The sequence below is a fragment of the Enhydra lutris genome, unplaced genomic scaffold (assembly GCF_002288905.1).
Source record: "Enhydra lutris kenyoni isolate GAN:26980312 unplaced genomic scaffold, ASM228890v2 scaffoldscaffold2, whole genome shotgun sequence".
Classification (NCBI taxonomy): domain Eukaryota; kingdom Metazoa; phylum Chordata; class Mammalia; order Carnivora; family Mustelidae; genus Enhydra; species Enhydra lutris.
Window position 1 is genome coordinate 59,072,012 of NW_019154086.1, and position 12,693 is coordinate 59,084,704.

Sequence of the window (12,693 nt, forward strand, 5' to 3'; positions counted from 1 at the left end):
GATTCACTATGCTCAACATTATATCTCCAGGACTTGTTCATCTTAAAACTGGGATTTTGTACCTCTTGACTACCTTGATCCATTTTCCCACTCCTCTAGATCCCTACCAAATCTGTTTTTTGTTTCTGAGTCTGGTTTTTTAGATTTTACATATAGGTAAGATCATATATTATTTGTCTTTCTCTGACTTATTTCACTTAGTATAATGCCCTTAAGGATTGCAAATGGCAGGACTTCCTTCTTTTTTATGGCTGAATAATATTCCACTCTGTGTATATATACACATATCCCATTTCCTTTATTCATTTGTGTTTTTGTTTGTTTGTTTTTTAAAGATTTTATTTATTTATTTGAGAGAGAGAGATCACAAGTAGGCAGAGAGGCATGTAGAGAGAAAAGGGGAAGTAGGCTCCTTGCTGAGCAGAGAGCCTGATGCAGGGCTCGATTCCAGGACCCTGAGATCATGACCTGAGCCAAAGGCAGGCACTTAACCCACTGAGCCACCCAGGCACCCCTATTTATTCATTTGTTGATAGACACTTAGGTTGTTTCCATGTCTTGGCTATATAAATAATACTGTCATGAACATGGGGATGCAGGTATCTTTTTAAGATAGTGATTGTTTCCTTCAGATAAATAACCAGAAGTAGGATTGCTGAATCATATGGTAGTTCTATTTTCAATTTTTTGAGGAAAACTCCATACCATTTTCCACAGTGGCTACACCAGGTTGCATCCCCTTTTCTCATTTTCTCATTAACACTTGTTATTTCTTGTCTTTTTGATGATATCTCATTGTGATTTTGATTTGCATTTCCCTGATGGTTAGTGATGTTGAGCACCTTTTCATGTACCTATTGGCCATATATATATCTTCTTTGAAAAAAATGTCCATACAGATCCTCTGTTCATTTTTTAGAACTCCAGTATAATTAATGTACAGTGTTATATTAGTTTCAGATACTCAAGATTGTATTTCAACAATTCTATACATTACTCAGTGCTCATGGAGATAAGTGTACTCTTAATACCCTTTACCTATTTTACCCATCCCCCCAAACACCTCCCATCTGGTAACTACCAGTTTGTTTTCTATATTTAAGAGTCTGCTTTTCATTTGTCTCTTATTTTATTTGCTTGTTTGTTCTGTTTCTTACATTTCATATATGAGTGAAACCATATGGTATCTGTCTCTCTCTGACTGACTTACTTTACCTAGCATTATACCCTTTAGATCTATCCATGTTGTAGCAAATGGCAAGATTTCATTCTTCTTTGGAGCTGAATAACATTCTGTGTGTATATATACCACCTCTTCATTCATTCGTCTTTTGATGGACACTTGGGTTGCTTCCATATTTTTGCTATTGAAAATAATGCTGCAATAAACATAAGGGTGCATATATCTTTTGGAATTAATGTTTTCATATTCTTTGGGTAAATACTTAGTAGTGGAATTACTGGATCATATGGTAATTATTTTTTGAGGACCCTTCTTACTGTTTGCCACAGTGTGCATTCCTACCAACAGTGCATGAGGGTTCCTTTTTCTCCCTTTTTCTTGTTGTTGTTGTTATTTTAGCCATTCTGATAGGTGTGAGGTGATATCTCATAGTTGTTTTGATTTGCATTTCCCTGATAATTAATGATGCTGAGCATCTTTGCGTTTCTGTTTCTCAGCCCATTTTTTTAAATTGTATTTTTTGTTTTCAGTTTTGTTCTGTTATTCGGTTGTACGAGTTCTTTATGTATTTTAGATATTAATCCCTTATCAAGTATAGGGTTTAAAATATTTCTTCCTATTCTATGGGTTGTTTATTTATTTATTTATTTATTTATTTATTTATTTATTACTGTTTCTTTTGCTGTATGGAAGTTTTAGAGTTTGCCGTAGTCCCACTTACTTATTTTTGCTTCTGTTGCCTTTGTTTTTGCTGTCAAATCCAAATTTCATAGTCAAGACCAATTTTGAGGAGCTTACCCCATGTTTTCTTCTAGAAGTCTTATGGTTTCATATCTTACATTTAAGTCTTTAAGCCATTTTGAGCTAATTTTGTATATGGTATAAGAAAGTGGTCTAGTTTCATTCTTTTCCCTGTGGCAGTCCAATTCCCCCAATACCATTTTTTCAAGATACTCTCCTTGTATATTCTTAGCTCCTTATCATAAAGTAATTGACCATTTATATGTGGGTTTATTTCTGGGCTATTTTTTTTCATTAATCTATGTGTCTGTTTTAATGTCAATACCATACTGTCTTGATTACTATAGCTTTTTTTTTTTTTTAATTTATTTGACAGACAGAGGTCACAAGTAAGCAGAGAGGCAGGCAGAGAGAGAGAGAGAGAGAGGAAAGCAGAATCCCTGCTGAGCAGAGAGCCCGATGTGGGGCTCGATCCCAGGACCCCGAGATCACGACCTTAGCCGAAGGCAGAGGCTTAACCCACTGACCACCCAGGTGCCCCTTGATTACTATAGCTTTATAATACAGTTTGAAATCAGGTAGCATGGTGCACTGAGTTTTCTTCTTTCTCAGTTCCTTTGGCTATTTGGGGTCCTTTTTGGTTCCATACAAATTTTAAAATTGTTCATTCTATGTCAGTGAAAAATGCAATTAAAATTATGATAGGCATTGCATTGAAACTGTAAATTGCTATGTGTAATATGAACATTGTAATAGTATTAATTCTTCCAATCCATGAACATGGACTATCTTTCCATTTAATTTGTGTCATCTTAAATTTCTTTCATTAATGTCTTATAGTTTTCAGGGCACAGGTCTTTCATCCCTCTCGTTAAATTTATTCCTAAGTATTTTTATCCTTTTGATGCATTTGTAAATGGGATTGTTTTCTTTCTTTTTTTTTTTTAAGATTTATTTATTTTAGAGAGCAAGCACAAGCAGGGGGAGGGGTAGAGGGAGAGGGAGACAAGCAGACTCTGTGCTGATCGGGGAATCCATCCTAGGTTCCATCCCAGGATGCTGAGATCATGACCTGAGCTGAAATCAAGAGTCAGATGTTTAACTGACTGAGCCACCCAGTGCCCTGGGATTATTCTTTTCTTTTCTTTTTTGTTTTTTCAGGATTGTTGTCTTAATTTTTCTTTCTGATAGTTTGTCACTAGTGTACAGAAACACAATGGATTTTTGTATGTTGATTTTATATCCTGCAACTTTACTGTTTATTATTTCTAATAGTTTTTGGTGGAGTCTTTAGGTTTTTTTTGTTTTGTTTTGTTACATAAGCTGTTATATTATCCTCAAATCAAGGTACTTTTACTTCTTCCTTTCTGATTTGGATGCCCTCTATTTCTTTTTCTTGCCTAATTGCTCTGGCTGAGCCATCCAGTAATATGTTGAATAAAAGTACTAAGAGTAGACATCTTTGTCTTGTTCCTAATCTCAGAAGTAAATCTTAGTTTTTCTTCATTGAGTATAATGTTAGCTGTGAGTTTTTCATATACAGCGTTTATTATTTGAGAGATAACCCTTTATACCTACACGTTTGGGAGGATTTATCATGAACTGATGTTGAATTTTGTCAAATGCTTTTTCTGCATGTAGTGAAATGATCATATGATTTCTATCCTTCATTTTGTTAATGTGGTGTTTCACATTGACTTACAGATGTCAAACCATCTTTGCATCATTGGAATAAATCCAATTTGATCATGGCATATGATCCTTTTAATGTATCATTGAATTCAGTTTGCTAATACTTTCTTGAGGATTTTCATATCTATGTTCATCAGGGATACTGGACTGTAATTTTCTTTCTTTCCTCTCTCTTTCTCTCTTATGGTTTGATATCAGCGTAATGCTGGCCTTGTAAAAAGTGTTGGAAGTGTTCTCTCCTCTTCAATTTTAGGAAGGAATTTGGGAAGAAGTGATATTAGTTCTTCTTTAAACATTTGAAAGAATTTACCAATGAAGACATCTGGTCCTGGATTTCTGTTTTTTGAGAAGTTTTTTATTACTAGTCCAATTTCCTTGCTATAATTGGTTTGCTCAGATTATTTTTGGTATTAAGATTGATTGATTGATTGATTTTAATTTTTTAAAAGATTTTGTTTATTTTTGTGAGAGAGAGAGAGAGAGCAATTACATGAGCAGGGGGAGGGGCAGAGGGGAAAATGGACTCCTGCTGAGCAGGAAGCCAATGCAGAACTTGATCCCAGGACCCCAGGACCATGACCTGATCCAAAGGCCAACACAACCAACTGAGCAACCCAGGTGCCCGAGTTTTATTTGATTTTATCATTTTATTTTTTTATCATTATAAATGTACTCTTTAATCCCCATACTCTAGATCCCTGATCCCTCCACCCACCTTCCCTCTGGTAACCATTTTTTGGTTCTCTGTAATTAAAAGTCTGTTTCTTGGTTTGTCTCTCTCCCCTTTTTTTTTTTTTTTTTACTCATTTGTTTTGTTTCTTAAATTCCACGTATGAGTGAGATCATATGGTTTTCATCTTTCACTGACTGACTTATTTCACTTAGCATTATTCTCTCTGGTTCTGTCCCTGTTGTAAATGGCAAGATTTCATTCTTTTTTATGACTGAATAATACACCAATAATATGGCTGAACACACACACACACACACAAAACCCACATCTTTATCCATTCATCTAATGAAGGACTTGTGGGCTGCTTCCATAGTTTGGCTGTTGTAAATAATGGTAGAGTAAACATCAGGGTGCATGTATCCCTTTGAATTAGTGTCTTTGTATTTTTTGGGTAAAATACCCAATAGTGCAATTTCTGGATCTTAGGATATTTCTATTTTTAATTTTTTTGAGGAAACTCCCTACCGTTTTCACAATGGCTGCACCAATTTGCATTCTGCCCAACGGGGTAAGAGGGTTCCTTTTTTCCCACATCCTTGCCAAACTTGTTGTTTCTTATGTTTTTGATTTGTTCATATTTTCTCTTTATTCATGATTAAGTCTTGGTAGGTTGTATGTTCTAAGAATTTGTCCATTTTTTTTAGGCTGTCCAAATCTTTAAATATAACTGTTTATAATACTTTCTTATAATCCATTGCATTTCTAGGGTATCATTTGTAGAGTCTCCTCTTTCATTTCTAATTTTATTTGAGTCCTCACTCTTTTCTTGGTGAGTCTAGCTGAAAGTTTATTTAAAATGTTGCTATTGTTGAAGTAGAGGTGACATAGAATGTTATATTAGTTTCATGTGTACAACATAGTGATTTGACATCTCTAGATGTTATGCTATGTTCTCTACAGTGTAGCTACCATCTGCCACCATATAATGCTATTAAAATACCATTGGCTATATTCCCTATGCTATGCCTTTCATCCCATGACTTATTCATTACAAAACTGGAAGACTGTACCTCCCACTCCCCTTACTTCTTTTGCTCATCCCCAACACCACTGGCAACCACCAGCTCTCTGTATTTAAGATTCTGTTTTGCTATTTTTGTTAGTTCCTTCATTTTGTTTTTTAGATTACACATAAAAGTGAAATCATATGGTACTTGTCTTTCTCTGTCTGGGTTATTTTATTTAGCATAATACCCTCTAGGTCCATTCATGTTGCTGCAAATGTAAGACTGCATCCTTTTTTATGGCTTAGTAATATTCCATCGTGTATATATACCACATCTTTTTTCATTCATCTTTGTGTCGACACTTAGGTTGTTTCCACATCTTGGGTATTGTAAATAATGCTGCAGTAAACATAGGGGTGCATATATCTTTGCAAATTAGTGTGTTTGTATTCTTTGGGTAAATACCCAGTAGGGGCATTACTGGATTGGTATTTACTATGGTACTACTATTTTTGATTTTTTGAGAAACTTCCATACTGTTTCCCTAGTGGCTTCACCAACTTACCAACTTACATTCTCACTAATAGTGAATGAATGTTCGTTTTTCTCCACATCCTTGCCAACAAATTTTTTTTTCTTTCAGCCATTCTGACAAGCATAAGGTGATATTTCATTGGGGTTTTGATTTGCATTTCACTAATGATTAGTGATGTTGAGCATCTTTTCCTATGTCTGTTGGCTATCTATATGCCTTCTTTGAAAAATGTCTATTCACGTCCAATGTGCATTTTTAAATCAGATTATTTGGGGCTTTTGGTGTTGAGTTATATAAGTTCTTCGTAAATTCTGGATATTAACCCCTTAATAGGTATATCATACCATTTAGTAGGTGGTATTTTTGTTTTGTTGGTGATTTCCTTTGCTGTGCAAAAGATTTTTAGTTTGGTATAATCCCAATAGTTTATTTCTGCTTTTATTTCCCTTGCCTAAGGAGACATACCCATAAAAAATAAATAAAATAAAAAAATTTAAAAATAGGAGACATCCATAAATATGTTGCTAAGGCTGATATCCAAGAGATTACTGCCTATGTTTTCTTCTAGGAGTTTTATGGTTTCAGGTCTCACATTTAAGTCTTTAATATATTTTGAGTTTATTATTGTGTATGGTGTAAAAAAGTGGTCCAGTTTCATTCTTTTACAGATTTTGCAGCATCACTTATTGAAGAGACTGTCTTTCCTTATTGTATAGTCTTGCTGCCTTTGTCATAGGTTAACTGATTATATAGGTGTAAGTTTCTTTTGGGGCTCTCTATTCTGTTCAGTTGATCTATGTGTTTATTTTCATGCCCGTACTGCACTGTTTTATTATAACTTTATAGTACATCTTGAAATCTGAGACAGTTTTATTCTTCTTTCTCAAGATTGCTTTGGCTATTTGGGTTCTTTTGTGCTTCTACAAATTTTAGTATTATTTGTTCCAGATCTGTGAAAAATACTATTGGTATTTTGATAAGGAGTACATTGAATCTGTAGAATTGTTTTCTTAATTTATCTTTCTTCTACTTCATTTCAGTGTATTGAAAAGCAACAGATTTGTGTATATTAATTTTGTATTTGGCAGCCTTACTGGATTCATTTATTCATTTCTTCTAGATTATCCATGTTGGGGACATATTAATTGTTTATAGTAGTTTCTTATGATCCTTTGCATTTATGTGGTATCAGTTGTAATGTCTCCCCTTTCATTTCTATTTTTATTTGAGTCCTCTCTTTTTTTCTTCATGAGTCTTGTTAAACACTTATCAATTTTGTTTATCTTTTAAAAAAAAACAGCTCTTAGTTTCATTTTCTATTGTCTTTTTAGTCTTTACTTGATTTATTTTCATTCTGATATTTGTTATTTCCTTCCTTCTAGAACTTAGGTCTTTGATTTTTCCTTCTAGTTCCTTATAGCATAAAGTTAGGTTGTTTATTTGAGATCTTTCTTCATTTCTTAATGTGGACATTTATTACTATGAACTTCCCTCTTAGAACCGCTTTTGCTATATCCTATAAGTTTTGGTATGTTGTATTTCCATTTTCATTTGCCTCAAGGTATTTTTTTTATGGAGAAAAATTAAGTTTATATTGATAAGAGGTAAAATTCATAATGAAGAAATTAGAGGTACCAACATTTATGTGATAAACAATACAGCATCAAAGTATTTTAAAGAACAGCTTCTTATTTTGTTTTAGTTTCAAAGGTAGAGTTTAATGGTTCATTAGTTGCATATAAGCCTCAAGGTATTTTTTTTTTTTTGGTGTTTTTTGTTTCTCTTTTGATTTATTCTTTGATGGATTTGTTGTTTAGAGATGTTGTTTAATCTTCATATATTTGTGAATTTTCCGGGTTTTTTTCTTATAATTTCAGTTTCATAGTGTGTGGTCAGAAAAGACACTTGGTATGATTTCAGTGCTTTTAAATTTGTTAAGACTTGTTTTGTGGACTAACATATGATCTATTCTGAGGAATGTTATACGCATGCTTGGGAATAATGTGTATTCTGTTACTTTTGGTTGGAGTGTATACAGTCTGTTAAGTCCATCTGTTCTAATGTTTTGTTTAAGGACTATGTTTCCTTAATGATTTTCTGTCTGTATGATCCATCCATTGATGAAAATTGGGTATTAAAGTCCCCTATTATTTTTGTATTGCTGTTTGTTTCTCCCTTTAGTTCTGTTACTATTTGCTTTATATATGTAGATGTTCATATATTAGTGCATAGATATTTACAAATGCTATATCCTCCTGTTGGATTGACCCCTTAATCATTATAGAATGACCTTTGTCTCTTATTAAAATCTTTGTTTTAACATCTGTTTTGTCTGATAGAAATGTAGCTACCCCACCTTCATTTTGGTTAACATTTGCTGGGAATATCTTGCTGCATTCCTTCACTTAGTCTGTGCGTGCCTTTAGATCTGAAATGAGTCTCTTATAGGCAGCAGGTAGATGAGTCTTTTTTTTTTTTAAAGATTTTATTTATTTAACAGAGAGTGATCACAAGTAGGCAGAGAGGCAGGGAGAGGGGGGGAAGCAGGCTCCCCATTGAGCTGAGAGCCCGATGTGGAACTCGATCCCAGGACCCCGATGACCTGGGCTAAAAGCAGAGGCTTTAACCCATTGAGCCATCTAGGCACCCCAAGTCTTGTTTTTTTATCCATTCAGCCACTCTGTCTTTTGATTGGAGAATTTGGTTCACTTATTTTTAAAGTAATTATTGACAGGGATGTACATAATTGCCAGTTTGTTAGTTTTCTGGTTGTTTTATAATTCCCTTCTTCCTTTTTCTGCTCTTGCTTTCTTTGTGATTTGATGATTTTCTGTAGTATGGTTAGATTCCTTTTTCTTTATCTTGTGTATCTACTGTATCTACTGCAGGTTTTTGCTTTGTGGTTACCATGAGGCTTACATAAAACAACCTGTATTTATAATAGTTTATTTTAAGCTTCAATTGGGATGCATTCTAAATCTCTATATTTTTGCTCTCTTCCCTACCCACATTTTATGTTTTTGATGTCATAATATGCATATTTTTATCTATGTATTCATTAACAGATTTTGGAAGTTGGTTCTTTTTACTTTTTTTTTCTTTTAACCTTCATACTAGATATATAAGTGATTTATCCACCACCAGAACAGCATTATATTACCTTAATTTTATATATTTATCTTTACCAGTGAAATTTATATGTTCGTTTTCTTTTACTTATTAGTGCCCTTTCATTTCAGTTTACTGAGTTCCATTTAACATTTCTTATAAGGTCAGTCTAATGATACTGAATGCCTTCATGTTTTTCTTATCTGGAAAACTATTTATCCCTCCTTCAATTCTGAAGGACAACTTTGCTGGGTATTCTTATTTGGTGGGTTTTTTGTTTGTTTGTTTTTTGTTCTTTTTCCCCTTTTAGCTCTTTGAATATATTATACAATTTCCTACTGGCCTGGAAAGGTTTTGTTGAAAAATCTGCTTATACAGTTCTATGGGGTTTCCTTTGTATGTAACAAGTTGTTTTTCTCTTGCTACTTTTAAGATTCTCTTCCTGACTTTGACAATTTAATATTGTTTGTTTTGGTGTGGGCCTCTTTGGGTTCATTTTATTTGAAAGTCTATGAATTTCCTGGATCTAAATGTCTGTTTCTTTCCCCAGGTTAGGGAAGTTTTCAGCCATTATTTTTTTCAAAATTTGTCTGCCCTTTTCTCTCTTTATTCTCCTTCCGGGAACCCTATAGTACAAATATTCATCTGCTTGATGTTCTACTCTAAATCGCTTAAGCTATGTTCACTCTTTATTTTATTCTTTATCTTTTTGCTGTTCTGATGAGATGAATCCCACTGCCCTGTCTTCAAGTTTGCTGATCCTTTCTCCTGCTTCACCTAGTCTGCTGTTGTACTTTTTAGTCCACTAATTGTATTCTGCATCACTGTGATTCTGTTTGGTACTTTCTTATATTCTGTCTCTTTGTTGAAATTTTCATTTTGTTCATGCATGGTTCTCCTGAGCTTGGTGAGCATCTTTATGACCATTATTTTGAACTCTTTATCAGGTAAATCACTTACATCTTTTTCTGAGATTTTATTTTGCTCTTTGGTTTGGAGCACGTTCCTCTGTTCCTTCATTTTCTTTGCTTCTCTGTACTGGTTTCTCTGTGTTACATAAAACAGATACCTCTCCCAGTTGTGACTGAGAGGTATCATGTAGGAGATGATCTTTATTGTTCAACACTTCTCTAGCTCTTGGTTGTTCCTAAAATCTTTGTAATTGTCCAAGCAGTCTTCTTTGGTCTTAGTGGCTCCCAATAGTTGATGATTTCCTAGCCTATTAGAGTCCCAAAGGGGAGATCTCAGTACCTAGATGCAGGCTGATTGGAAGCTGATCTTCAGGTAGGATTTTAAAAATTTTTTATTTTTTTATTAACATATAATGTATTATTAGCCCCAGGGGTACAGGTCTGTGAATTGCCAGATTTACACACTTCACAGCACTCACCATAACACATACCTTCCCCAGTGTCCATAACCCAACCAACCTCTCCCTACCTCCCTACCCCTGGCAACCCTCAGTTTGTTTTGTGAGATTAAGAGTTTCTTATGGTTTGTCTCCCTCCTGATCCCATCTTGTTTCATTTATTCCTTTCCAGGTAGGAGCTTTTAAAACATGCAAATATACCTCTTCTAAGGGAAGACTGAGAGAAGGACATTTCTGTCTGTTTTCTTTGTGCTGAGACTTGGGGTGCTAGCCATTTAAGAACTGTTTCTTTGTTTGCTGCCATGCCATTGATCCTGTGAACATAAACCTTGCTGACCACCAGAGCCAGGCTATCAAGAGATGTGTCTTCTGGACAGAGTTACACAATCCAGGGCACCAGATCTGTACATAAGCTCCTTTCTTGGCAGCAACAGCAAGCAAGGGTGGAACAGATGGAGAGCATAAAGCTGGCCCCACCCGCTTCCCAGTCTCTGGAGAAGATTGCAGTCAGTCTCTTGATGTATGTTAAATTAGAAGCGAACTCCTCAGTCACAGCTAAGATAAATAAATTGGTCTCTTTTACAGAATGATGGCATTTCGGTATGCTCCTTCTATACTGTGTCATGGCAGGGGAAGGGGCAGCTGGTTAAGCAGTTTTTGTTTGTTGCAGTCCTATGGGACCCATGAATATAAGTCCCACTAGCCACTAGAGCCATGCCTTCATGAGGTATTCCCTGGGCTGCAGCCACAAAACTAGGGAGCCAAATATGCACAAGCTCCTTTCTGAGAGATATGAGAAACCTGGAGTGAGGTAGGGGGCAAGTGTGAATATGAAGCTCACTTGCCTCTCCAGTATCTGGAGAGTATTGTCATCAGCCCCTTGATGTGTTTAAATTAGAAGCCTCCCCCTAGCCTTCCGCTGCTAAGGTAAGCAAAAAGGCCTCTTTCATGGAAAGACTGGGTGTTTCTATCTACCTCTATGCTGTGTCCAGGGGGAGGGGATATTGACTGTACTTACAGAGGTGGGAATAAGCAGGGGAGCTGTGAGGTAATAGATGAGCCTCGCCGGAGTGGAGGAAGTTTGTGGAAGGTAGTGGAAGGTAGGTGGAAAGACCATGAAAGTCATCAAAGGTGTTGACATTTGATGAAATACATAAGATGAAAACAGGAAAATAAGTTGAGCAGCAGGGGTAGGTCTTGATTAAATCAATATCTCAGCCATAAGCCAATTGAGATGTTCTTCTTTTGGGAAGTTCAACAGTTCCAGAATGGTGATATTCTAGTTAAAGAGACATAGGAAATTGGAACATGTGCAGAATCTTGCCTGCCTGCATATCTCTCCCTTCCTGTTTCCTGAGAATACTCAAGTCTCTGTAGAGCATAGTTGAGAAATACTACCTTAGTAGATTTCGTTTCTGTAGCCCAAGCCTGGATTGCAATGGAAGCAATGAGAATGTACACACCAACATCCCCACTGCTTACAGAATTTTCCTATCTCTGATGATGCCCACACCAGAATTCCAGAAATCTTACCTTTTCTATAGTTTCATTATCCAGAGCCAAGAGTCAGTTAGAAAGTTCAAGGAAAGAGTTGATTAGTGAGAGAGGATTAGAGAGAGATTAGTAGGCTCTCAGTTCCAGGTCTTAGATTCATTTGTGTAGAATAGTCAGGAGTCCAGAGAGCAAAGAGAGGAGGATTGGTTTCTAGTTTTACACATGAAGCTTTTGTAACAATGGTACTTCCTTCCTACTGAAAAAGCACAGGCAGGTGTGGCTTGGTTAGGATGGAAGGGCTGCTGACCAAATTAAAACTAGTGGCTTTAACTTCTATTTCAGTGAAAGACTAGTGGAGTTCTGAGATCAGGAGAAAGGACTGTCAGTGCTCAGAGCTGTGTTAATTTCTCAAAACTTGGGATGAATAAAGTTAGACCCATTTTTCAAATTGCTTAATAAAGTTTCCTAACTCTTATTTTCTTTGAAGGCAACTCCTAATGCAGACTGCTAGATCATTCAAATCATCTTCATATATTCACCTATGCATTTCAGGCAGAGGAAGACAAAAAAAATCTAAGCAGGATGCAGACTCTGATGGATCAACTTCAGCTGCAAGTACAAAGTTACAAGCAGCAAATGGAGGCAGCAGTAAGTACCTGGGGCTGTTGCAGTCTCATGGATTTCCCAGCGATTGTTCTTGATTAATGGAGATATGTGAGTATTTTATCTAGAGAGGACCAGCTCAGCTTAAAGTCTGTTCATTCTCTAGTTTTTCTCGAACTAGAGTTATCACCCATGCTCAGAAAATTGTTACTTTTCCTTCCAGGGAGTCAGAGCACTGCCTTCAACCTTGTGGTTATACTCAAACACATGCATTGCAAGAATAGAGTC

General features: G+C 35.6%; 1 protein-coding gene across 1 annotated transcript in view; it reads left to right on the plus strand.

The window, feature by feature from the left end:
- Positions 1–12,693, plus strand: part of LOC111146469 (myosin heavy chain 15) — a 155,582-nt gene that overhangs the window by 138,913 nt on the left and 3,976 nt on the right. Inside the window, 1 exon segment of the mRNA XM_022502027.1 lies at positions 12,355–12,450. Within this exon segment, the coding sequence (XP_022357735.1) occupies positions 12,355–12,450 (96 nt within the window).